Genomic DNA, 27,131 nt, shown 5'->3' with positions numbered 1-27,131 from the left:
TGGCACAGTAACACTAAATGAAAGATCACCACACTAAGAGCTTGAGTATCTAACAACCTATCTAATTGGATGCAGGTAAATTTAGCGTCTCACCAGTGCACTGGCCTAATTAGTGTCCAAACTCCGTTTGTGTCTTTATACCACTCTGTAATGACTCAAGAAACACAAACAGAGGATCTGCCCAAAAGAATCAAGCCACCACCCTCACCAGTTCAGAGCTCTGTTCCTAGCAAGGACAAATAGCTGGTTCCTTCCATGAAGGTCCACAGAAACGAACAGAAAACAGCTATAAAGTACGTTTGCCCAGTCTAAACAGTTAAATTATAGTTTATTTTCCATGCTAGGATTTCTAGTTCTTCCCAGAAAGTTATTGCTGCTTTTTGCTTATTTACCTGTCTGAAATAACCCAAGGAAAAGAAAGTAAATTCACAGGAGACTGAGGTACACTTTAAAATACATCAGCAAAAAGCTTCCACCAGTCAAGGCTGCATTTTTCTCTAAGCACAGTTCTCAAATGCGAGTTTGATTAATGTCCATCCAACCACCAAATCCAAGTCAACAGTTTTTAGAAATCCTGTAACATAACTGTAAATAAATCAAAGCATAATATTCTCACCTCCTAAAGCATACAGCAATTCTAAAGCTTGCACCATTGACTGTGCAGGAGGTGGCTGTGAAGAAAAAAATTGTTTAAAGTGATCATCACAGAACACATGAGTTTTCACAAAAATTCTTACATCTCCCTCTTTTGCAAAATCCTTAAGTTCTAACCACCTACTTTTTAACTTACACAAAATGACGGAAGAGCCCTCGGACTCTTTCTATCGACCTTCCACTGACCACCAGTGCGGCGAGTCCAAACCCTCTCACCAGGCTCAGCATCACCACTATGATGCTCTCAAGACCCGAGCTAGAAAAGCCATACCACTGGGTCCAACAGTGATGCCAGAAGCGATTATTTCTTAACTTTCTCTTCTAACGCTACCATATAAGTTTTTCACATCATTACAAGGGTAGCTAGCGACTTTACAGAAAGCAAATTAAAAACTAGTACTGCTCCTTTTAACATAACAGACAAGCATAGGCTTAGTTCTGCAGACATTTTTTTCCTTTTTCTTCATAAATTCAGTGCAAAGGGACTACAGTTACAGTTTTGCAGAATCTCAGTTTCTCTTTCTAGGCCTTTCTCGACTTCTCAACACTTCTAACAGCAAACTCTGGAATACGAACAGTCGTCACTTCCAAGTTGTTACACACAGTACTTGCGCTAGTTGACTCCCAAAATCATACTCTGCTGCCCGACAGTGGGCAACAAGGTAGGCTTTCCAAATCAAGAGGGCAGCGGTTACTGGTTCTGGCGGTTATCAACAAGTCATCTCATGATCTTTCCTCACCCTGAGAAAAGATGACAGACCTTACAGCCTAGGACTCACCGAAAGAAAGGGGAACCTGAGCACATTGTCAATTCCCAAAGCCTTCAGCTGCAAGATGACAGGCGCAAGATTGCTGCGCTGCATCTCTGGAACAGTGGACTTCGGCAGCTTCTCAAAGTCCTCCTCTGTTGCAGGAGAAAAGAAAGCAATTTGGGACTGAGTCTCATCTCCTACTGTATGCAGTCAACATGATAGAATCGTACCCATTTCAAGTTAAAATTACCGAGTATTAACACTTCAGAGGTGTTAAAAGAACTCTAACTCAAAGATGATCTTCCTCCAGTTACTGTATTTTAAGATACTTTAATTTAAATAGAGAATTAAATGTTTTTGGCAACATTACTGATTCTGTAGTTGACCCACCCACATTTCTATTTGAAAAGTTCTTCACAGAAATCTAGAGATGCTTTCTTTCTCTTCTGTTTAATATCTCAAGTCAGAAAATAAAAGGTAGTGTGCAATACTACAAAAAAGTGTATTTTTCAAAGAAGGAACAAGGAAAAATTCAAAATCAGGATGCTTTCAATATAAAATACTATTTTTAGTAACCATTCAAACTAAATGAGGTTTAAAAAAGCATATTTAAAATAATGACTAAGGATTGAAAACCAATTTATCTGGCAATGCCTTTTATAAAGCACAATCATTATTAAGTCTAAGTCTAGAAACTTACTTCATGCGAGGTCAAAACTGCTGTACCTTTCATTAACCAAGTTTTCTGCAGTAAACAAAAAGACACCCCCCCCGCCATTGATCTAAAACTCCAAATCAAGACAAGAAATGTATAATCTTTCCTTGAATTATTTTAATTTCTAGACAAAACCCTCTTTACGTGTTCTGTCTCAGATCTTCACTAAGACAAAGACAGTGCATCTTTTCTCTACTTTTGTCCATTCAGTGCACTTCAAAAGGGACTTTAAACTGTTTCTTAAGCACCCATCGGGCCAGCTCTTGGGCACACAAAAATAACTTCAGTGTAGTCACGGTTTCTCCAGCAAAATACTTTAAAACCTGTGTAAGCTTGGTATATTATGCAGCAGACATTCACTCTTGATCCTTCAATGGACACAGACGTTTAGAGAATAAATCATGACTTTGTTTAACGTGGTGACTCCTGGCAAGCACACACACATTTGTAAAAGAAATGCTTCATCTGTCTAAGTTTCAAAACTCTAGAAAAACTCGAGGGAACCTGAGGCACATAGGCAATGGCAGTACTCAGCTGCAGAACCTTTTCTCATTAATCAGCTGTTAATCAAGAGAGTTAGACTGCAGTTTTCTCAACACTGCTATGTGACCAACAGATTTATTTGTAACAGTAATTTTTGTGCAGTGCCAGGATCATCGATTCATGAGGTGGATTTGGGGTTTGCACCTATTCCTATGAAAAAGGGAATAGCTTTCTGAAGTCATCTCAGTTTCCTGAAGGATTTCCAGAGTCCTTTGTTAGATATACAGCCTTAAGGAGACTTTAGTCACAGAAGGGAGCATTGTAGGTGGGTATTATAAATTGATGCGACTGCTCAGAAACCAAAATCATTAAAAAATAAACTTCTTCGTAAACTTGCCACTCTAAGAGCTGCATTAACATTACAGGTTTGCAATTGCTGACAATCTCATGGTACCTACCCTGCTCAGTCTGTGTTTCTGATTCATAAAAGGATTCAGTTTCCAACGCTTAGCACATATGAACAATGTATTTCTAAATAAACCAGAGGAATAACGAAGGGAAATTGCTATCTTTCACTGAAAGAAAAAACACAGTTTTGTTCTCCTTAATCTACCACTAAAAACACCGTAAAACAAAACTGAAGTCACACCAGCAAGTTCACCTTTCCTACACATCAAATTACTGACCTGTATAAAGTCTGTAACATTTTCCAGAGCGATTCCGTCCCGCACGCCCTGCTCTCTGATTAGCTGAAGCTTTAGATACTGGTACCACCACAAGACATTCGATGGCTGTTTTGGGGTTATAGGCCCGAAGCTTCACAAAACCACAATCAATTACAAATGCAATTCCATGAACTGTGATGGAGGTCTCAGCAATGTTGGTGGCTACTATCACCTACAGATACAGATGCAACAAGGACACTGTGAACTCCCCAATCTCAGTTACACTATCAAGCCCTAGCATCAGTGCACCAGCACTCAAATACAAGCCACATGAGAGATCTCAGATATGACATTTCCAGTAAACACGTTCTAGAGTAAAAAAGGATACAGTAACATGCAGCAGAAAGAGCTGTCAGCTTGAAATAAGCCCAGTTTTTACAGCTTCACAATCACTCTCCTAAATTTATTCTCTCTTCACAAAAGAATAACTTGGCTGCGTTTGCAGAGAAAATCATTGGCAGTGTTTGCAGAGAAAATCATTAAATGACTGTAAATCAAGTGTTCTTATGTAGCAAACTATTTTCTTCCTGCTTCTCAGTTACACTGAACTGTTACTTGTAACACGGGAGTGAGGCAGGGGATAGGAGGCAAACAGAGTAGATTACATGTTCTATGTTCACTATTCCCGCAGAGATACACTTGTATATATGTTCTAAAATATTAAAAAAATAATTGTTCCCAGATGACAAGTGGGAAATTCAATCCTTATGTCATCTGAAATCAAAAAAGTAAATCTTGAATGTTAATTAACTAATGTCATATCCTAGAGAGAAAAGAAGCATTTATCCTCAACGTTCTCCAACACCAGATGAACAATTTTACTTATTACAGTCTCCAGCAGTCACAAGCATTATAACAAGTCACCCCCATGTAATTCTGTCAGCTTATCTCAGCCCCAACACAGGCTTTGCTTAAGCAGAAAGCACTAATCATGACCAATTATATACTTCTGTGGCATTAAATATCCAAACCAGACTTGCGTAAGTCAAAAGAAAGCGCTCTCCTACTAAAACAAAGCAAGTTTTAACTTGTTTCTTAGGTGAAAAGAGAGCACTTACCCACTCTGTCACTAATTTTTCCATTACAGGTAGAAAATATCCATAGACACTTACAGCACAAAAAGAAATAAAAACTGGTAAAAGTAGAGGACTTCAGAGTGTAAGCAGCTGCAACTGGATGTAGATAAAGACAAGGTTGTACGAAGACTCCTCAAAATTGACAGACTGATGAAGTAGACAGGAAAGTTAGAACTGACACGTCTAGGACTGATCAAAGACGAAAAGGGAAGCCAGAGAACATATTCTTGGTTCACAGTTTGAAAACTGACAGGCAGTGTTAGGAGGGGCAGAGAGTCTCCCTCGGTAAGCGTTTGCAATATTCTCATGATGTGACCTGATATATACGATCTGGGTAATGCAGATGCCCGTCTGGGCGATAGAAATTGAGACCTACACAACAGCCTTACCTTCCTGACACTGCGAGAAACTCTCTCAAACACTTTCATTTGCTCAGGAGAAGGCAGTCCAGCATACATGGGAAGAACACGAAGGTGCTTTTTCATTCCAGTGCGAGAAAGGGCCCGAGCCTGTTCTATGAGCATGGAAACAACAGTCTCCACTTCCTCCTAGAGTCAGAGCAAGACAGGGGACAGAAAGAGAGAGGTGTCACTTTAATATTACATAGCTGTCACCTATATTAAAAAAATGCACCAAAATAATACTCCGAAATAATCCCAACAATTTTAGTTGTTCAAATTCCAGGATCTTTTGACTAGCAACCTCAATTTTGTAATATTTTTACAGAAATTGTCATTCATAATAAATATATATGTAAATATTATGTTCATTGTTATTTGAGAAAATATCATGAGAAATACATGACAAAAACCACAAGGGGCAAGGTAAGGACTGAACAAAGTTCAGGAGGAAGCAGGTACATTTTCCCGTGTATCTCAACTTGTGAGAGCAAAATAGGAAGCCTATTTTGACTGCCTAAAATGCTCTGAGTCTTGACCAGGAATGACACCATAACAGTATTAACACTTCTTGCTCAACTTCACATCTAATCTCAGAGATCAACTCTGGCATCTCACTCTTAAAAAACACAAACAATAAAACATTCAGACACTGCTTTGTCAGACACCCAATTCACTCTTTCAAAGTCAAATCAATAATGGAGATGAAGAATTTATTCTGAAAATATGCAAGATGTTATTGAAGCTCTTCAAGGTAATTCCTCACTGGAAAAATCATAAGCTAACTCCCATTTACTCTTCCTGGCTGCAAAGTGAGCTGACAGGCATAAATAGAGCAGAAGAGACCAGCAAATTTTTGTCTCACAGCAATTTGTTTTTCTGTCAAAGACTTCAGATGTTAAGCCTAACAAATGTAAATTCCATTTGCCCTAACTGTTAATGATGACTCACTGTCAACTTTGTAGGTGTGACTAGCACCAAAAAACCACACACTGTTCCACTTACTGACAAGGCTGAAAGCATATAGCATTAAACAAGAAAAACTATCATCCATCACTAGCTCTGATAAACCCAGATAATAATTACATTTTCTAAGTCTTTTGGACTGGCCTAATTCTGCTCCCATCAATGCAGAAATATTTCTCATCTTTAATGAGATTAAAGCAAGCACAGCTAAGGAAAGCAAGAGATTGAGGCAGCTTTGTAAAGCCCACAATACAGCACCATAAAGCAAAAAAAAAAAAAAAAAAAAAAATGCTTGTCCATACCTGGCCAGTTAAAAACGCCAATATATCACCATCGTTCTCCATCTGGTGAATTTTCATTGTAGTTTCCACAGTTGATTTTATATAGTCTGGAACAGGACTACGACAAGGGAAAACAGCAGAGACATTAGCAGAAAAAGAGGTACAGACTCCTCACTTCCATAGGGAACAAACAGAGAGCTACCTTTTGGACACTGTATGTCAGCCATATCACATTTAGTTCATGACACATCTTTGGGAATCAGTCTTCAGCAATTAATTGGTTTCCTTTACACTACAGTAAGCTTCAAAAACAAGTCTGCTGCTGTAAGTAACACCCACGTTTCCCAAATTAAATGTTACACCTCCTTACCATTGGTCTGGGAATTTCTGAGCTCCAACCCTGACAAAATTACACAAGAGTTGCACACTCCCCTAATCACCACAGACAAGAACGAACAGGAACACACCTCTGTATGTAAAAGATGTCCACGGGAAACGTTCTCCCCTCAACAGTAAGGATCACACTGGTATCTTTGCTGGGGTCACCGGTATCGTTTTGATTAAAGAAATCCCTGAATTTCTACATTAAAATAAAAATAAACACTTTCAGTTTGATACTTCAAAGAATTAAGGGAGAAATCTAAAGACATGAAGAAGTTAAATTACTAATACTTGGATGTTTTCTTCATACATTTGACAGTTCCAATTAAAAAATTTTTAAGTCTGATTTTGTTGCCTTCTGTCTGGGGTTCAGGCATTCGGCACAAATACACTGTCTTGCATGTTATTACTTCGAGAAGCAAAGACGGAGAAGAGGTAATAAAATTAACTAGATCAGCTGATACAGTTAGAAAAAGCAGATACAGAAACTTTTTATTGGATCTACAATAATGGCAAAGTCCAAGCTAAGAAGAACTTAGAAATGACTGCTCCTAAAAGTTTTGTGTAGGATTTGCATAATCTCATCTATTTTTGGATGAGTAAGCAAATTTTACAGTTCTCACTGAACACCAAGCTCTCACTTTGTAAAAGCAGAGTCAGGCTGATTTATCTAAGGTTTTGTTGCATGCTTTGCAAGACATCTTCATAAATCTAGATTTATTGCCACAAAGTATTGTAAATATGTAATAGTAAAATAATGAACATTAAGAACCCAAATAATCCATCTCAACTTTTATGACCATTATAGAGATACCACAAACTTTCTGTGTTTAAGCAAATGTTTAGGTAGTCATACTTATCATTTTGCTTCTGTTAACTTCTTTTTACATTAACTGTAAACTATTTAAAATGTGTGATTTCTAGCAGTTCAAATTTTGCACAGGCAAAGTATTGTATTCTGTATGTTCTGTTAGATAACTTTACATAGCAGTGCAAGCACTACCAAAGCACAACATACTGTCAAGATTTATGGTGTCTGATATTTGCTACAGAAGGAAATATCAGTACACCCACATCTTCAGTGCTACACGAAAACTCTCACCACCGCACCTGATGAAGGACACAGTGGAGTTAGGAAAAGCACAGAGAAAAGCAATGAACACGATAAAGCAGCCACCTTATGAGGAGAGACTGAAAAGGCTTGAGCTCTGCTTGGGAAGCAGAAGGTTGAGAAGACACACAGCTGAGGTTTACAGAATCAAAGGTGACTGAATAAAGAAAATATGAAACCGGTTTGGGGTTTTTTTTATTTAAAAAAAAAATCCCTCCCTACTAGAACTAGAATGTCCTTGATGAAAATAGCAGGTTTGAAAGAAATTAACTAAAGTACTTCATTATATAGCAGGTGGCAAATTTCTGAAAATTGCTCTCACATGATATCCTGGAGACTTATAGCTTCATCAAGCAGATCCAAAGACAAATTAACAAACAGCAGGTCCACAAACCACACACTAGAAGGAAACAGCAGGAACGTACTGCCTCATATCTCTGTTACAACCACGGCAGATGCTGAAGCAGCTCAGAGAACGGACCCACAGCGGGTGGACAGGCTCCTATGCTCTCCCTAAACAGCATCCCCTACTGTTGCTGCTACTGCAGACAGAACACTGGGCTGGATGAAACACTGCTCTGATCTAGGAGAACATTTCTTCTGTTCCTACTCAAAATCAAATTAACAATGTTTTTAGTAAGTAACATAAGTTTCCACAGGCCACAACTCAATAAGGGAACTAGTAAGATCCCACTGAAAATTAAATCTACTCATTTATCACTTATTTTTACTGGCCTGTGGTTGTCTCAAATTATTGCTACGAGCAAAATAGAGCTAAACCAACGTTTCTTACTAGACTAGATTAAGCCAAGAGAACATCTTTCTATACAGCAATACCAGTAAGAGGAAAAAAGGCATCAATATATGAAAAGCAGATTAGTATTTAAATTCACTTCCAAAAAAAGTTTGCTAATACAAAATGAAAACCAAATACAGCAACCTAACTACAGCAGATTTTTTTCCTGCACTCCGTCCTCTCTTCTGCGCCACTCAAACCGCAGTAATGCTTCACAAGAAGCATACAGCACAGAGGATAAGCTCGATATAAATAGAAGTGGAGCTGAAGGTCACTTCATTTCAAACCAAATCTGTGAGCTATACCTCTGCATCCAAGGTGGCTGAAGCCACAATCAGTCGAAGATCCCCACGCTTCTTTTGAACCTAGGACAGAGAACAAGAACATCCAGAGTAAACACTATTTTCTGAGATATAAGGCTAGAACCAAGTTTTAAGAGTATCCAGATTACAAACAACTTCTCTTCAAAAATACTTTGAAACTACAAGACAGCTGATGAACTGAATCACCCCTATCACCCCACAGAACTAACAACCTGGTGGTTGTTTGGAGTTTTATATATTAATTTTAAGGGCATTCAGTTTGTAATCATTACAGCTTACTCTTAACTTCTGGTGGGAGTCAGGTCTTTGGTAGGTTGAAAGTCAATCACCCCCCCTGTCAGATGACTTCACATGATCAGCAGCAGCAGAATGAGGGCTACCTTTTTGCTGATATCATCTAAGGAGACATTTCAGCATCGGGGGAGGAAACAGAGGATCCTGAGTATCAGATGTTTAAAGTAAACAGTTGGGTATGTAAAACAGGCTGCAATATAAGTGAGGAACTCAAAATCACCCTCTCTCAAATGGGTTCACTAATCAGCCATCAGAATCAGAGTTTTAACGAAAAGGATAAAAATAAAAACTGTTACAGAGAACATTAAAAAAAAAAATAACCTTTTTTAGTAAGCCAATGGCAATATCTGTGTAAAGAGTCCTTTCATGGGCTTCATCCAGCATGAGGACACTGTGAATAAAGCAGAAAGATAAGATTTCAGAAATGGTTTGATTGACACTAGAATCAGCGTCTTCCTGACTTCTAGAAATACCATTATTTGAAATCTGCTGCTGGACTATTACTGTTTGCATCCACTCAGAAAACTGTGGAAGTAAAACAAAGTGCAGCGATGAAGTAGGGAGAAAAACATAGGTAACACTATGTGGTACGTACATACTGCTGTTTATTCAGGGTAGCTTTTGGGAAGAGGTAGAAGAAAAAAGGTCCATCTTTATTGCACTGCATAGGTTTTCTGGATACCAGAATAGCCTATGTTTGGTGTTGATTTTATCATTTGATGAGCATCAAAATGAAAAAGTGAATTTAAAACCAGTAAATGAAACAATTCAGATTCTGTGAGGCCCACTTAGCTTTTGTTTCAAAAAATCACGCGACATATAGAAGTCCGACTCCTAAAATAATTTTCATAACTTTTTGTATTTAATTTTTAATAACCACATCTTGGTCTCAAAAAATGCAGTTGTTTACCAAATTACACTTCAGCAAACATTCATTCCATGTTTCTTTACCTGTATCTCGTTAATAAAGGATCAGCCATCATTTCCCTCACCAGCATACCATCAGTTAGAAACTAAAAGAGAATGCAAAGAAAAACGTAAAAAAAACCCTATCAGGTAGTCTTGACTACCATGTGATTTTTAAAGATAATTTTCTAGGCTTTTCCCTGAATTTTTCCTTGCTTTTAATTTTCTAATTTGTTCAATTTTCAGCTACAGAAGTCCTGCAAGTGAGGCGGGGTAATCCCAAACACAAGCACAGGCTGGGCGGAGAGTGGCTCGAGAGCAGCCTTGAGGAGAAGGACTTGGGGGTATTGGTGGACAAGAAGCTCGACATGAGCCGGCAACGTGCGCTTGCAGCCCGGAAAGCCAACCGTATCCTGGTTCGTCAAGAGAAGCGTGGCCACCAGGTCGAGGGAGGGGATTCTGCTCCTTTACTCCGCTCCCATGAGACCCCACCTGGAGTACTGCATCCAGCTCTGGAGCCCCCAGCATAAGCAGAATGTGTTGGAGCGGGTCCAGGGGAGGGCCACGAAGATGATCAGAGGGTTGGAGCACCTCTCCTACGAGGACAGGCTGAGGGAGTTGGGGCTGTTCAGCCTGGAGAAGAGAAGGCTCCAGGGTGACCTTACAGCAGCCTTCCAGTACCTGAAGGGGCCTGCAGGAAGGATGGAGAGGGACTTTTCACAAGGGTGTGTAGGGATAGGACAAGGGAGAATGGCTGTAAACTAAAAGAGGGCAGACTTAGATATTAGGAAGAAATTCTTCACCATGAGGGTGGTGAGGCCCCGGCCCAGGTTGCCCAGAGAAGCTGTGGCTGCCCCCTCACTGGCAGTGTTCAAGGCCAGGTTGGATGGAGCTCTGAGCAACTGGTCTGGTGGAAGATGTCCCTGCTCATGGCAGGGGCGTTGGAACCAGATGGTCTTTAAGGTCCCTTCCAACCCAAACTATTCTATGGCTCTATGATTCTATGATTTCTGAGTGCTAACCCAGAGATAAGCAAAGGGATTGCTATTTAATCAGTATTTAATTTTTTTTAAATTACTTGTTTCTGTGTTAAAAAAATAACAGATTGGCAGCACTGGAACATGGCAATAAAAGTTTCTTCACTTTTGTCTGTAACATGGCTAAATCCACTCTACCAATAACATCCTGTGTGTCAATCCATTCTTGACCCTGTCCAAGCAGGCTACCTAATATCCATCACACACTTCTGACCAGAACACAAACTTTAACATTTAAACAAAATGCAATATTTTAATTTAATGCTTTCTTCCTACTAGCCAGTGGAAACCCACAAGCTTTATGTAGCCATCAAACAGTAGTTTGAGCTCCAACTGTGGCCTTGAACTGGGCAAGAACTGGTGTGCAAGGTAAAAAATGTCCAACTCCAAATGATTAATCATCACACTCAAAAAAAAAAAAAAATTTCAGCTGCACGTAATGAATAAACATCTCTGTTTCTTTCACTTCAAAGGCTACTAGTCTCAGAAAAAACATAAAAAAGTAAATTGTCTCATTGTCTCATTCATCATCATTGCTATTCCAGCATGTCTAAAGCAAACTCTGGTCTGAATGAACACAAGCAACATTAATATGGCTCACAGCACTAGAGAACAGCTGCAAAGCTTGCTACTTAATCCACATCAAATTACTCTCAGTTAGCCTAATCATTTTATGTTTTATCTGCGCTTTTAATCAAAAATCTATTTTTAGGGTGGTGAGGATACTTCAGCTGTGATTCACTGCAGCCTTTCACTACGACTTTGTGTGATGTATCAGGTCACACCAGCACTGTACCAATATCTGGCCATACCTACCTTGAAAATCTCCTTCAGTTTTAAAATGGTGGCTGCCAGACTAGCAGAATACAACACATATCCATTTTAGATAGCCACAGCCATTTCAAGCACACTTTTGGGGTACCCACCTGGAAAACCGAAATGCTATCTTTCTCTTTACTGGGCATCACAAGGTTCTCATTAATTTTGCAAAAGTACTTGAAGAGTTTCAGCTAACCTTTTCAGAGTAACCACATATTGTTCATGTTTCACCTTAATTCTTGTAGCCTGTGGATCCGTGCAGTCATCAAACCGAATACAATATCCAACTTCATGACCCAGCACTGCACCTCTTTCATCAGCAACTCGGCCTGCAACCTGAGAAAAGCGATGCTTATCAACATGAGACAGCTCACAGCACGCTTCTTCGTTGTATCATTATTTTGTCCATAGAGGATCGACGTCAAAACAGGAACAGAGCTAGTGCTTCCAAAGAATTACATGTTCTTGTTCAGACACAAAACTCTGTTTGACATAACAGCACATACTAAACATACTACATACTTTAAAAATGTTTAGTGTAACAATAAATCTGTTTCACACTGCTTCTACTCAGGAAAGCTACAGAGGTACTTTGCTGCAATAAGTACTCCAACAGACTACAAGGGCAGCCACTGAACCAGTCATAACATTCAGGAAGGCCTACCTACCACCAGTTGCAGGATGGCAATTTAAGAACAGAGCTGGCATGCGAAAAGGGAAAGAACACACATATACGGCATGCAGAAAAAAAGTTATCAGTTAAGCTGATCTGTCCCTGAACTTACTCAGACTTTTTTTTTTTTAAATATACTACTGTACTTCTCGTAATACAGAATCTTCTATGAAGAAAGCAGACAGAGAACTGGCAGAATAATTAAAAGAAGCATCAATTGTTGGAACAGTACTACCCTGGGTGAGTGTTAAGCCAATAGCTCCTTTAGCTAAAAAAATCTTGAGCTATTCAGACCTATCCTACAGAATATTAGGTATTATCAGGCCATGGATTCAGCAAACTACAGAAGATGTTTAATAGCTAAAGACACAATACAACTCCAAAATACATACAGTAGTTCCAGTAGACTTCCAAGAGGAGGCTACTTTCAGTCATTTTAGTGACATTCTAAACCATACCGACAGGCAGTGAATTCATGATTTCACTTGGAATTTTCTCACTCCATCACCTTCAGCCCTAGCACTCAGGGTAACTGTCAGTCTGGGTAATGCAAGCAGAAGTTCAGGAATTTCTAAACTATGCCTTAGGCCCCTGCAGCTACCTCTCTACTTCTGACAACTTCCATGCTCTAGATGGGAAAGCAGATAAGCACACCGATTAAAGTAAAAGACCACTTTCGGCTCAAGACAAAGCAATAAGTCATCAACCATATCTCTCGTCTCCCTGCAACAGCCATACAGCCCAGGCAGTTTACAACAACCCTCTCAAAGAAAAATCCTACTGTGTCTACATACTAAGCCCTAATTGAGTAATCTTTTTATTTTAGGCTTAAAAATAATGTGTTAAGACATCAAAGGGAAAAGAGAAGTAAGTTTGTCGTGAGAAATCATTGCAGCATATACAACATCTCCCGTAGAACCGTGCACCATTGGCTGGATGTCCTACGAAGGAGAAAAGGGAGGACACTGCAGGCAGCTTGCCCGAAGCACGAGATGCAGCTCACTGCTAGAGACTGTTTCCTTAACCATGTCAGATCTGGTCAAAGAATACTGCATGAGATGAAACAGCAAGTCCTACAGCTGTGAAGTCTACTACATTTTTACCAGAGGCACCAGCTGATTTGTTGCAGTTACAGTTTAATACATTATAAAGGACAGGGAAAGTGAGGGTTACAAAACGGCACCTCATTTTTCTGTACAAAAAAAATGCTGCAGCAGAAGCTTCAGCCCACAAAGTCAGTGTTTGGCAGCAGTTAGGAAGACAAGGAGCACTGGATGCTTTCTGTGCAGAGTATTACCAGAGAGTACAAGCTTTTGCCCTCAGCACCCCCTCTTCTTCCTCTCACAGTACATCTAGCTGACATTATGCTCTCCTAAACATACTATGTGTATGAAAAGATTTCTCACAATAAAATTGTTTTTACTTTTCCCTGACATTCTTAGAAGGGGAAACAAAAAAAACCCTCCACAACAACAACAAAACCACACACAGAAAAAAAAAGATTCAAGAAAACTAAGCATGAATTGCCAGAAAGAGGTACACAGCCTCCTCTTTCTTCCTCTGGCTGTGTTACAGTAGGTATGCTACACAATCTGTGCACACATATTTACACAACTACTTTACTTTGTGAAAGAAGTTAAGGGGCCCACAAGCACAGTTCTAGTCCAGAGTCAATCACAGCTCAACCCTGCGCAACCCTAACTTCCGTACACAGTTCTGCTGACACCACTCAATTTTATTTCAAAGCTTCTACATCTGCAATTCTGGACTTGGAATCTTTGGCAAGACCTTCTAATCAGGTTGAATTCAGCATATAGTATCAGAAATTCTGTAAGGAAGATAAGCAGAGACGTCTATTCATTCAGGAGCTCATGCAGTTGTGATTCCTGTTATTCAGCAAAACCTGCTAATAAACTGGAGGCTATAATGACAACAAACCAGGAAAATTTGGACACAGAGAAACTTACCGAAACAGCAGCAACCCGACGAGGCTGCGTCACTCCAACAACTCTTCCTTCAGCTGTCCAGCCAGCTTCTGCTAGGTACTGCAAACAAATATTGAGGACAGAAATTTATTGGTTGTGCTGCGATTACAGCAAGGTGTTAGTTCTTCACACTATGTGCGTTTTCCTGGTTCTGACACTAACTGACGCATGACCTTGGGCAAATCAGTTACTTGGAGATTTCATGCGTTATTAATCTCACCATTACAACTAAGATAGTACAACACCGACTTCCTAAGCACAGAAGCATTCAGAAAGCATCTAAGAGCAGTTCTTTGGGTCTCAAGTATTTCTGAACTACTTCATTTTCTTCTCTTCTTTCCTTTATTTCATAATCCCTTTAAGAAAAAAAGGTAGGCATGACCTTTTTTTCCTTCTTAAAAACATGTTCTCAACAAAAGTTTAAACATGATTCTGATAGAGCAATAAACACCTACTATAGCATAGCGACTACTATTCATACCAGAATAAACTTATTCGTTGTGTATGGTCATTTCCTGTAGCGCAAAAAGGTTTTATATTACAGATATACCAGCTCCTGCTATCTAATGGGAAGCCTTGTATTTCTCTCCTTTTGTTCACATACAGGAGCACAGGTGAATTCCATTCTCACAGCGCAGTTCAGGGTTGCTAGTTTAACATTGCAAGTAAAATCTCCTGATTTTACTAAGTTAAACAGACACTTACTTGTGGAATCTGCGTTGATTTCCCACAACCTGTTTCCCCAACAATCACCAGAGTTTGATAATTCTCCACTAGATAAAGTATATGATTTCTTAGCTGAAAGAGAAGATGACATTTAAGTATCAAAAACAGATATGTATAAAAACAAGAATGACAATATTTACATATCTAACAGACACAGTAAATTCATTTCACATGGAGTTTACTGCCAAAAGCTAAACAGTTCTTTAAAATCTATAAATGACATGTACAACATACAGTAAATAACACAAATCTACGAAGCCTGTAAAACTGTCAGTAACATTTGTCAAACAGGACAATCAATTCCAACAAATAAAGACAGCAAGGTCATAAAATTATTATTTTATGTTCTAAAGTGCTTCTATACTGCTCTTTAAAAAAAAAGATGTAAAAGCCAGATACCACACAACAGATTTCATATGCCAGAAAGAACTTCTGTACCTTAAAAACAGGGAGTTTTTGTCTTTGTTGTTCAATAGAAAGGGAAGCATAAGGATTATAGATGACAGTTATGCCACTACTCTCAGCAGGACTCTGTCTCTCCTCTGAGACACCAACGCCAGGACCTTCCGTGCCTAGATGACATAAGTTAATTTTACACTGGGCAGAAGAGTATTGTTCCCGTTATCACAACACAACCAAAATAAGTATGTTCCTCACATGGAGAAATCATAGGTAGCAGCATATATCAAAAGACTAACTTTTTAATGAAAATAATCAAAATGTTAACTAACAGTAAAAGCACAGAAATTCTTTCAAATTAAATGCGTCTCCTGCTGATTAAAAAAAAAAAAAGTCTAATCTAAATAAGTATTTGAATTTTTAAAAGAAGATAAATGAGGAAAAAAAGCATATCGGAAAAATATACAGCAAGATCTTGAGAACTTCCTTTTTCCATGCAGCAGTTCAGACCTATCGTCATTATCCTTCTCAGAAGTATGCCCACGGATTTTAAGCCAGCCAGTCAGACATGTAACAGAACTTCCCTCAACTGACATCAACTGTATAAACACTCAACCTTGCCCGCTCATGAGATTTGCCGCTTGCTTCAGATCTGAATTTGCCTCAATAACTGAAACTTGATTTATTCCTGCTGCAGGTTACCATAAAACTACTGACAACCAAAAATGCTGAACCATACAAATGATCTAGAAACAAACACTCATCTCAATAGTGGGATGTATCGTCCCAGCTGCAGATTCAACTGGGAAAGTCTGAGAGCAAAGAGGATTCCCCTGTTTCGTAGGATTTGCTTGTTTGGGCTGTTCCCACTTTTTCCTCTGTTAAACACAATTAGTCCCTATTCAAAGGTGTCAAGCAAGTTTTATGGCAAATTGATCCAATTTTAAGAGTAATTAGCAATGATTCCAATAACTATTCACTCCCCAGGACAGACAGGGAAGTTAGGAACCAGGAACTTGAATATCTGGATCTTGACAAGTCAAAGAAGTTAACACATACTGCTTCTCATCATCCACCAATTCCATTTCACAGTATTTTCTATGCTTTTTTTTTTTAATACACAACTGTCAATATATTACTCTGTATGTACACATTGTATATACACATCTATTACTATAATAATCAAATGCTTAAGAAGTTGTTTGCTAAACTAATCTTGACTCTGGGATAGCTTTGCAAAGCACAGCACACCACAACACAGTGACCAATTTAAAAAAGAAGTTACCAGACTCAGACCCACCAAGTTCTCCTCTGGGATCAGTGAATGGGAAGGTACGGAACTGCCCGAACCTCGAGGGAACACGGCAGACCTGCAGCACAGCGGAGGCTGGGAGGGACCTCTGGAGACCTTCTAGTCCAAAAGCCTGCTACCACAGGGTCACCAGCGGCAGGCTGCTCAGGTCCTCGTTCAGCCAGGCTGAAGACCCTACAACCTGCCCAACTGCTCGTTCCAGAACCTGATCGCTCCCAGAGCAGAAAATGTTCTTCTCATGTTTAAGCTGACTTTCTCATATTTCAGCTTGTGCCCACTGCATCTTGTACTGGCACCACCAAGATCAGTCTGACTCCATCTTTTTTACACTCCCCTATATCAGGTATTCATATACATCGAAAATATTGTCCCAAGATTCCTCTTCTCCAAAATCATAGGTTGGAAAAGACCTCTAAGATCATCAAGTCCAACCGTCACTCCAACACCACCATGCCTGCTAAACCACGACCCGAAGCGCCACGTCTACACATTTTTTGAATGCCTCCAGGGATGGCGACTTCACCACTGCCCTGGTCAGCCTGTTCCAATGCCTGACCACTCTATCAGTAAAGAAATTTTTCCTAATATCCAATCTAAACCTCCCCTGATGCAACCTGACGCAACCAGGCTGCAGTCCCAGCTCCCCCAGCCTCCCCTCGCACGTCGCGCCCTCCAGTCTCTCCATCAGCCTCACGGCCCCTCGCTCTGCGGACCTGCTTCAGCAAGGGAAGTGCTGGGGAGCCCACGGAGCACCCCGACACGGCCTTCCCTGCGCTGAGGGGAAGGATCAGCTCCCTCAACCCAACCCCGACGCTCCTCCTCACGCTGCCCGGGTGACCTTCTGCGTGGCCCAGGCTGACCAAGGGCTCGGCTCCCAGCCCCCGGGGTCCCCTCGGCTCTGCTGGGCTGCTCTCCCCGGTGTGTGGCACCCGGGGTTGTTCCCCCTCAGGAATAACCTCCCTTCGCCGAGCTCCCTGGGGATCCCCGCCAGCCCAGACCCCCGCGAAGGGCAGCACACCCCCCCGGCCAACCACCCCCGGCCTCACGGAGACCCGGCCGTGCCCCAGGCCCCGGCAGCGGAGCGACAGCGCGTCCGCCCCCTGCCCTCGCCGTCTACAAACCCGCGCGACCCCCAAGAGCCGGCGGCGGCTGCCGGGAGGGAACCCCGGGGCCCGCCGCAGACAGCCCGGCAAGGGGCTCTCTCCCGCACCCCCCGCCGCGCCGGGACCGCCGCTCCCCCTCACCCGGCTTCCAAAACTTCACCGGTCCCGCGGGCGCCGCCATCTTGGGGTGAGAGGACAAGCGGAAGCGGCGCGCGGCGGCGGCCGGGCCCACGTGAGGCGGCGCGCGCCGCCATGGCGCCCGCAGCGGGCCCGGCGGCCCCGGGGCTGCTCTCTGCCCCCGGGGCTGAGGGGAGCGAAAGGCCCTACCCGCACCGCAGCTGTCGGAGCAAGTGCTGAAGGTCGGGGCGTTTCCTCATTTTAATGGCGAAAATGGCTGCCGGTGCGCAGCGCCGAGCGGGAGATGGGTGCGGGAGCGGCGCTGCTGGCGAAACCCAGCCGGTAACGTCGGGCTGAAGCGTGGCTGAACCCCAGCCTTCCCCTCGGCGCCGAACGGGAAGGAGCGAAGCAGGGGTAACGCAGCCGTCCTGCTGCCAGGGAGATGCGTGAGCTGGGGGAGAGCCTAGGAGGTGGCGGGGTTGGAAGGTCGCCTCCCAAAAGGCCTTGTCTCGTTAATTAAACAAAGCTAATCGCGTCCCTTCTGCACGCGGAGGGTGCCTCCACCCCTGCTCCACAGCTGTGGCACTGCAGGCAGCTGAAGGACCAGAGAGAAAGCAATTACAGCAATAGCGAACAGATCCAGCAGTGCCCTGCCACGGGCTCCTTACAGCCCGTGATTTACAACTGAATCAGATTTAATGTAGACTTTGAGTTAATTAAGCATAGGCCAGAGTTAAAAAAAACAAACAAAGAAAATCCCACAAAACCCAAAACTTCTAGTAAGTTTAGTAATGCTTCCAAAAACTCATGCTTATGTAAAAAAACTAATCACGTTTTATATTTTTGTTATTCATTCCCATTCTTCATTAATAACTTGACACGCCGGCAGCGTGGATGTGGTGACTGACACAGACTGCACTCCCAACGCTGCACCTCCATGGTAGCTTCTTGCGTTGTCTCCAGGTAACCACTTGAAAAGGAGGTTACTGAGTTATAATTAAGGACAGTCTTAAAATACTAGCTGTGTATTTCAATGTACTTTTCAAATTAAATCCACTCTATCAAAAATAAACACAACTCTTAACATAGTATTTCGTATCATCAATATATTATCAACTGTTGAAAAAAAGTCCTACTATGGCACATGGAAAGAGTTGCTTATTAAAGCAATGGGATGAATAAGAAAGTTAAAAACGTACATTTGAGAAAACATATTCAGATAATTATTGTGAAAATAAGATTGCACAAAAAATATTTTACATTGAGTACAACATTGTATGTTTTTTGCGTTTATGGGAAATATAGTTAAGATTAAAAATATATACTTCAAACTTCTTTACATCTGGATGAAAGTTAAAACTCTTAACTATTGAACATTTGCAGATTAGGAGAGTCAGAACTATTACATTTCCATGATTGTAAGTGCAGAAGAAAACGGGGGCAGATTACTTGTATCCTAATCAGTACATTATTGCATTGTCCATAACGACCATTTTTGTAAGCTCCACACATCCAATTTAGTGCTGTCCTCCTGGTGTTTAGCATAGACCCATACGAAATTCCCCAGCTGAGTTTTAACCTTCCCCTTTGAAGCCCAGAACCCACAAGACGCTTATGCAAGCCTATACGCAAGTTCTTTTGCAGTAGCAAGAGCCTCAAGAACTTTACAAGTGGTGTAACTTTGCTTTTGCCACAGCTGCCATTAACAAGAGTTTCTGCAGTGGCAGGCTGCTGGAACTTCAGTGCCTCAAAGCACAATTGTTTCAGAGGATAGTTTATTCACTTGGGGGTTTTTTGGTTTTGTTTTGGGGTTTTTTTGTTTTTTTTTTTTTTTTAATCTAGCTGGCATGAAACTTTAAATGGTTCTTTTTCTGTCTTCCATGCCATTGGATGTCCAGTGAAAGTAAGGCTTTTGAGAAACAGCAGCAGCTTCACAGATTTCAGATCTACTCAACTTTTCCTGAGACCTGACTGCAGTAGCAACCATAAAGAAACCAAAAAGTATATATAGTAATGCCAAGAAAATGGTCTCATTTGGCTCTACTACAAACATAGCAGGTTCTGAGGAATACTGTCCCTTGCGTGCATTTATTGCATGATGTGCAACAATCCAAGTATTCATATAAGTATAAAGAAGAGGTTATTTGAAATTCAATCATTGCAAAAGCCTTGTTCACCTGACGTGTTAGCTCGTTCTGCCTAGCAGCACAGCTTTCTGTAAAGAAAAGGTAACATATGAGGGCTGCTAGCTACTAGTTTCTAGATCATGGTTACTCCAGTTCTGTGTCATGAAACAGAGTAACACAGGACTAAGCTTAGACTGATTTCAGAGCCCTACAGTCCTGCTGTTGACCTTTGCAAAACTTTTAAGCAATATTATTTCTATACCTAGATTCCTTAAAAAAAAAAAAAAAGTTTGACCCACCGAGCTAAGCTTAAAACATACAAGAACAGGTGGAAAAATGAAACTCTGACAAAATACCAGAAGTCAAGAATGGCTTTCCAGGTGTTAGAGGTTTTTTTAAAAAACACATCTGAGCCCAAGACAACACCATAATTGTATGTGTTGCTCTGCGTTACAGTGGTCTTCAAACGGAACCGCAGTCCCAGTGTCACTTTCTCTGTTCGAGGAGCGTTTCCCAGCTGCTCTCACAAGCGGGCTGTAAGACAGCACTGGACACGGACGGCTGGACGTGGTTCCTGAGGTTCGGCTTCTCGCTCCGCGTGATCGTGCACTTCATCGCTCTATGATCCAGTGTGGCCTCATAACCAGAGAGACGTTCCTCTTAGTCAGCGGAGGAGAGGCATGCATCGCGTTGTTGGACAGGTAGACTGCCTCCCTCGAGGCGTGCAGCCAGCTTCGCTTCCTTTTTAGATTCCCTACAAATGCTCTAAGATACAAAAACTCCATTCTCAGGAAGTTTTCCCTGGTCGAGTCTCTGGAAGCTACTGTTATCCTGACCAGCTGGTCCAACACCTTATTCTTCTTGCAGCTGGATAACTCTTTGAGGTTGATAGGCTTTGACCGTGCATAAAGAATCCGAAATTCCAGGTCAAAGTGTGCAACTGCGGGGCCTGACAGGATCAAAATGTTGCTGCTGTTCAGCTTCCCATCTGTCCACGTAAAACTAGCAAAGGAAGAATGAGAAAATTCTGAGTTAATTCAAAATAAATAGTAAACAAAGCATCCACTGAAAATTCTCTTTCATCACATTTAGTTAAATTGTTCTCAGAATCCAAATGGTGAGCAGTGTGCTCTTTTTAGGACAAGTGTTGCACATAAACTCTGGTAAGGAAAGCAGTTTACAATATGGCCATTTTTCCTTTCCATGTAAAGAAATCACGTTAAGGAACAGAAAGAAATTGGCACTTGCCTGTAGGAGCCTGTTGTCACTCTAATGCCATCAATTAACATGAACTTTTCTCGGACTTTTCCAATAATTTTGGCCCCCGACCTTGTGCAGTATGTGTTTCCAGTGAGAGTTCGAATTCTCATCAACTGTTAAAGATACAGCAAGCGTCATATGGATTTCAAAGTGAAATGATTGTGTTTAAAGGAGTAACACACAGCAACAACGATCACTGAGGAACTAGCGAAGGTTGCTGTGCAGTGGCATAAGGTTCACCCTCTAGAAACCAAATTATTATTTTGTCTTGTTTCAGTAGGCAAAGAGGTGGCGTTAAGGGGCAGAGTCATAAACTGATTGTGAGAATGCGATTGTAAAAACTCCTGCTGCTTAATCTTGGAGTGACCTGAACTCCTCAGACTCCTGAGAACCTGCTTCTCCATCGGCCTTCAAAGTCTCAGCAAGCCTGAGCAAGCCCAGTCATGTTTTAGGAACTGGACATTCCTCCTGCATTTCATTGAATATTCAATTGGTATTTGTGCTCAGAAAGCACCTGTAACATCCACTTACAAAGATTTCCATTTTTCTGTTAATTGCCACCTTAGGCAAGAATGGTTAAATCTTCCAAGAAAGAGCTAGAGCAATATAAATCCCATTTTAAGTTGTGGCAGCAGACATAATAGTTTCTTCTTTTAATAGCTCAAAGATTTCAGTCATAAGAGGATCAGCTCTCTGTCCCCATAAATATGACAAGGCTCACCTTTTCCTGTTCAAGGTCAACTCCCAGGTCCTTGCACATTTTCAGAAAGTGGGAAAAGGAAGACTGATCTAGAAGGATATATGCTTTAACTTGCCGCTGGCTACACGCTTCCAAGAGGTCTTTGAAGATATCAGTGTCTGTGAAGGAATCCATGACCAGGGCAATCATCTGCAACAAGTGTCAGAAGAAATCATTAGGCTGTTTCCACAGCATCCCAAGGGAGATGGTACAGGAGGAATTTCACTTCCAAATTAAATATTCCCCCCCCCCTTTTTTTTTCTCCTGGTGGTCACAGAACATGGCACAGTCTTCCATGATATGGTATATTCTTCTGTTGTTCACAGGACTGCTGAAACATTTAACAGCCATATAAGAAAAAGAGTAGAGAAAGGAAAAAATAACTCTGATAAGAAGAAAGTTCTGTGAAGAGACTGGTATTTTGGTAAAGGTGATTACCGAGTGCAGCACTGAGAGACATCGCCCCTTTGCTATGATCACTTCTACAGGTCCCTGTGTAGTTACATAGGAAAAATACATTGGATTTATGGACAGAAATTGTTGTTAAAGATTATTTGCCCCAATTTTGTTGTCACTTGACTGATTTTGAGCAGATAACATCTTTTACGCGTTTTATTACCGCATTGTGGAATTTAATTTTTTACTACAATTTCAGCAGCAGACATGGAAGCTTCTTGTGCCAGGACCTGTATCTTTTTTGGTTCATTGACTATGAACAACCTAGCCTGAAAGTCTATTGTGGAAAGACACCTATTCTCTATTTAGAAATCAGAGTTCTTCACTAATTAGCAGCGATGATAACTGCTGCATCTGTTCAGTAGCACGTTGCTCATGGTTTTTAATTAAGGTTGTACTAAAGCCTTCCCTTTCTACTACATAAGGTCACCTTCAAGAGAAAACTACAGAAATCTGAGCACTTTCTGGTTTCCCCCCACCTCCAGAGCGGTGCAGAGACCTACGGAGGCAGAGGGAGACTTGACACCTCTCCAAGAACCTGAGCAAAGCGACTAAAAGAGTATTTTGCAAGAGGAAAGGAAAGACACTTTGCTGTCAGTTTTCTTCAGCTACGTCAGTAACTTCTGGCATCACAGGAGCACCGAGTTGATCGTGGAGATGCTGAGAATATCTCAGAAGAACCAGAAGAGTGGCAAAATAAATGCATTGCTTTGGATTCCTGCCTCACCCCGAGACATGGCAAAAACAGGGGTCCAGTTCTGGGTTAGACAAACGTGGTCCCCGATTCCTAGGCAAGAGAGATTTTTTCTGAGAACAGTTGTCTTTTCCTCAAAAGCACTGCCTGAAGGAGAAAGATGAGCTTATTTTCCCGGGCTCCGCTGCGGCAGCGGGGACTCGGGCTGCCCAGGAGCGCGGGGATGGGCGCGCTGCGGCCGCTTTGCTCGCAGGTGCCACCGGGCGAGCTGAGCCAGGCCCGCACCGGCAGGCTGGGCGTTCATCGGCGGGGGGGAAGCGTGTGAGCTCCGAACCCGCTGACATAAATCTATAGAAAAGGCGGGGGGGGAGAAAAAAGCCATAACAAAATCGCATAGTAAGTAAAATCCGGAGTTCATTGAGCGGTGACCGGGGGAGCGGGTCTGCCCGCGGCCGGCCCGCACTCACCTGCCGCGCGGAGCGGAGCTGCCGCCGCACCGCCTCCTTGCAGCCGTAGGGGCTCTCCCCGCCGCCCGGCTGGAAATGCGCCTCCACCCGCGTCAGCCCGCGGAAGGCGCCGCTGCCGGGGCCCGGCCAGCCCAGCTCCAGCGCCGGCGGCTCCAGGTCCGAGCGCTCGGGGAAGTAGGTGAGCGAGGAGGCGTCGAGCGAGGCGCCGAGCGAGGGCTCTCCCGCCGGCTCCGGGGCCGCGGCGGGCGGCAGCGCGCCCCGCGCGATGGCCTGCACCTCGGGCTCCGAGAGGAAGGGCGGCAGCCGCTCCCGCCGCAGGAAGGCCCGCAGCGCCTCGGGGCCGCCCGCCACCAGCTCCTCCAGCGCCAGCCGCCGCGCCTCGCTGTACGGCGCGGGCGGCCGCGGCGGCCAGCGCCCGGCGCCCTCCTCCAGGCACTGCGAGGGGTTGGCCATGGCGACCGGGGCCCGCCGCTGCCGCCCCGCATCTTTATAGCGGCTCGGCGGGCGGGCCCCAGGCGCGGCGGGCTCTCCCCCGCCTCCCGCCCGGCCCCCCGGGAGCGGGAAGCAGCCGCCGGCCGCCAAGCGCAGGGAGCCGGACCCGCGCAGGGGCCCGGAGCCCCCCGCTCCGCCCGGGAAAGCGCCCGTAGCGGAGCAGGGCTGGGTGCAGCAGGGCAGCGAGCGCGGCCCGGGGCCGGCTGCCCTGCCCCGCTCACACGGCTGCTGCTGGGGGCGAGCGGCCCCCCGGCCCCGGCCGCAGGACAGCACAGGCTGCTCGGAGGGCGCCGGCGGGAAGGGGAGCACCGCGTTAGGCACGGGGATGCGAGATACCAAGTAAATAGAAAGCAAATCTCGACACCGATCAGGTGAAAACCCCACGGCAAAAGGAGGATAAAATGTGTAAACTGCTCCTTGTTGCTGTGAGTAGCACGCAGCTGCACAGTGTAACGAAGCACATGGACAAACACGTTGATCCTACATCCATTCAAGCACTGCCGAACACAAGCTCTGAAAAATACAGCTCGAGGTTGGCTCTGCAGGTGGATCCCGGCTCCCTCTCTGCAACTCGCACTGCTCCCGCTGTTCCAGCTCAGGGGCCACGCGAGAAAGCATCTCCCCTTCTCCGACAAGCACAGACAGAGCCTGTGTCCTCCCCCACCCCTCTTCGTACCCTGCCTTACAGCTCCAGGGACTGAGGGGCTGCTGTGACATCCAAGCAGTGCAAGTAGCAAAGCCTCTTTGTCCGTAGGGATTTCAGAAATATCCGTATGGACAGAATGGACAGAAATGCCAAAGGCAGCAGAATAAAAGTGTTGCTGTCTACACCCAAGTTGCAGACTTGTTGAGTTTTGGACGTTTTTCTGCTCGTTCAGTCTCTTTGCTGTTTATGGGAATACTCAGGCCAGCAGCTGCAATGTGCCATCTACTGGACACGCGTGCCTGTAAAGAGGAATCAAATACATGACCCAGACTCTGATTTATTTGACTGGGCAACATTCAGTCTGGTTGGCCACTAAAATATTGGGATGCAGGTCTAAAGAGTAACAACAGTACAGGTCAGAGCTCAGAGAGACAATCCACACACTGCTCGAAGCAGTGATCCAGCAAGCACAAACGCACCCAGTACTGCTAAAAACATGCAGGTAATGTTTCTGCAGAGGAACTCTACCCAAGATCCATTTATTATTGAAAGCAGAGTATTTTCAAAAACTACACTGGCACTTCAGCCCCTCAAACCAAGTTAGCAGTGGATAAAGGGTAAACAGCAGGAAACACAGTAGATTTCAGCTAGTAGAATTTAAACAGAAAAATAGGGTATTTTCCACTTTTACACTTACTTGTACAATAGTATTAGCAAACATAACCCGTAACATCTTGTAGTGCATTTGTCAGTTTACTTCTGAACAGGGGCTTTGCGATGTTCCCTCAGCGACTGTCTTGCCTCCAAGTTCACTCCAAAGAAGGGTGCTGTTTACTGGTCTCTTAATGGAAGCAAGATGGTTCAGAGGTTCCTAGACCAAGCCAGAACTGGAAGCTCATTTTACAGTGCAAAGATGAAAAATCTTAATTCTGAGAAACAAGTTGCACAAGAGCCAAAGTTCTCTGAAGTCATCCCAAAAGAGAAGTAGAACAGGTATGCTGCAGCTCGACCCTGAGCTGCAGGTGTCACCTCATCTCCCACCCACAAGCACAAAACCCCGACACTTCCGCCATGCGGTCCCATTCATGTTCTTACAGGTCCGGCACATCCAGCTTTTAGTTCTGAGTACTACAAACACGTGTGTCAGGACTGTACCTAAAATGGGTACAGCTGTCTTGGAGTGCTAAGTTGCTGCTTCCTGGTCTTGATTTTAAAAAGATGCTCTTCTGAGGATGTGTATATACACACACACACTTATATATATATATGTAACACAAAGGCATGAGGGGATGACCAAACCGAAGAGCTAGTTAGCTCAGTCTATTTCAGCAGGCTTAAACGAGGGAGAAAGGATACAGTTCAAGATGAGAATCTGCAACTGCTCCAACAGACAGTTCACAATTTTAATGTAACTGTGACATATATATCTCTGAAGTCAGACTTGGAATAAAATTAGATTCACGGCTCTTTATAAAAGTTGTTTCCCCTCAAGCCAAATATAAGGTAGAAGTAAAAGCCAGTATTAAAAAATGAGTATACTTTGATGTAAGCTAAATCCCCAAAGCCGTTCTGAGGAAAGGCGCGCTGCTGGACCTCGTGTTAACAAACAAGGAGGGACTGGTGGAGGACGTGAAGGTTGGAGGTAGACTCGGCTGCAGTGACCATGAAATGGTCGAGTTCAGGATCCTGCGTGGAGGAAGCAGGGCGATAAGCAGGATCAAAACCCTGGACCTCAGGAGGGCTGACTTTGGCCTCTTCAAGGAGCTACTGGGAGGAATCCCGTGGGCCAGGGCTCTCGAAGGCAGGGGGGTCCATGAGTGCTGGTCGCTTTTTAAACAACACTTCTTCCATGCACAGGAGCAATGCATCCCCCTGAGAAAGAAATTTAGCAAAGGAGGAAGGAGACCTGCATGGTTAAACAAGGAGCTTCTAGCGGAGATCAGGCAGAAGAGAAAGGTGCATGGCATGTGGAAAGAGGGACAGGCCACTTGGGAAGAGTACAGAAACGTAGTGAGAGCGTGCAGGGATGCGACGAGGAAGGCCAAGGCTCACCTGGAATTGAAGCTGGCAAGGGATGTCAAAAACAACAAGAAGGGCTTCTTCAACTACATCAGCAGCAAAAGGAAGGCTAGGGACAACGTGGGGCCGCTGCTGAATGAGGCGGGTGTCCTGGTGACGGAGGATGCGGAGAAGGCAGAGCTGCAGAATGCCTTCTTTGC

General features: G+C 43.3%; 2 protein-coding genes and 1 long non-coding RNA gene across 6 annotated transcripts in view; 1 reads left to right on the top strand and 2 right to left on the bottom strand.

Moving 5' to 3' along the window:
• The window catches only part of DHX35 (DEAH-box helicase 35), a 33,633-nt gene extending 15,457 nt beyond the window's left edge, over positions 1 to 18,176 (bottom strand). For both annotated transcript variants that reach the window (XM_075438443.1, XM_075438444.1), the window contains exons 1-14: positions 18,057 to 18,176; positions 15,540 to 15,673; positions 15,081 to 15,173; positions 14,358 to 14,435; positions 11,949 to 12,053; positions 9,907 to 9,968; positions 9,277 to 9,346; positions 8,644 to 8,703; positions 6,518 to 6,630; positions 6,072 to 6,168; positions 4,795 to 4,953; positions 3,291 to 3,501; positions 1,434 to 1,558; positions 617 to 671 (exon numbers count right to left, since the gene is read on the bottom strand). In XM_075438443.1, the coding sequence (XP_075294558.1) occupies positions 617 to 671; positions 1,434 to 1,558; positions 3,291 to 3,501; positions 4,795 to 4,953; positions 6,072 to 6,168; positions 6,518 to 6,630; positions 8,644 to 8,703; positions 9,277 to 9,346; positions 9,907 to 9,968; positions 11,949 to 12,053; positions 14,358 to 14,435; positions 15,081 to 15,173; positions 15,540 to 15,673; positions 18,057 to 18,096 (1,402 nt within the window). In that variant the 5' untranslated portion in view covers positions 18,097 to 18,176. The remainder of the gene's footprint in view (positions 1 to 616; positions 672 to 1,433; positions 1,559 to 3,290; positions 3,502 to 4,794; positions 4,954 to 6,071; positions 6,169 to 6,517; positions 6,631 to 8,643; positions 8,704 to 9,276; positions 9,347 to 9,906; positions 9,969 to 11,948; positions 12,054 to 14,357; positions 14,436 to 15,080; positions 15,174 to 15,539; positions 15,674 to 18,056) is intronic.
• On the top strand, positions 18,144 to 21,217 carry LOC142363515 (uncharacterized). Of its 3 annotated transcripts, none has more exons than XR_012765781.1 (3): positions 18,144 to 18,374; positions 18,922 to 18,995; positions 20,615 to 21,217. It is a non-coding gene; the product is annotated as an uncharacterized LOC142363515 (long non-coding RNA). The 3 variants fall into 3 exon arrangements; XR_012765779.1 differs by having other exon boundaries at positions 18,144 to 18,446; XR_012765780.1 differs by lacking the exon at positions 18,922 to 18,995 and having other exon boundaries at positions 18,144 to 18,446.
• Positions 20,770 to 24,227, bottom strand: LOC104336864 (protein FAM83D-B). The gene is made up of 4 exons (XM_075438445.1): positions 23,775 to 24,227; positions 22,140 to 22,307; positions 21,407 to 21,531; positions 20,770 to 21,160 (listed from the first exon to the last, which is right to left on the bottom strand). Exons 1-4 carry the CDS (start codon positions 24,225 to 24,227, stop codon positions 20,770 to 20,772), a joined length of 1,137 nt encoding a protein of 378 aa, XP_075294560.1.
• Between the last annotated feature and the right edge of the window lie 2,904 nt (positions 24,228 to 27,131).

Source organism: Opisthocomus hoazin, chromosome 18 (assembly GCF_030867145.1).
Source record: "Opisthocomus hoazin isolate bOpiHoa1 chromosome 18, bOpiHoa1.hap1, whole genome shotgun sequence".
In the NCBI taxonomy this organism is placed as follows: Eukaryota; Metazoa; Chordata; class Aves; order Opisthocomiformes; family Opisthocomidae; genus Opisthocomus; species Opisthocomus hoazin.
The sequence above is the reverse complement of the archived record's forward strand: the minus strand, read 5'-3'. Positions and strand labels throughout refer to the sequence as shown.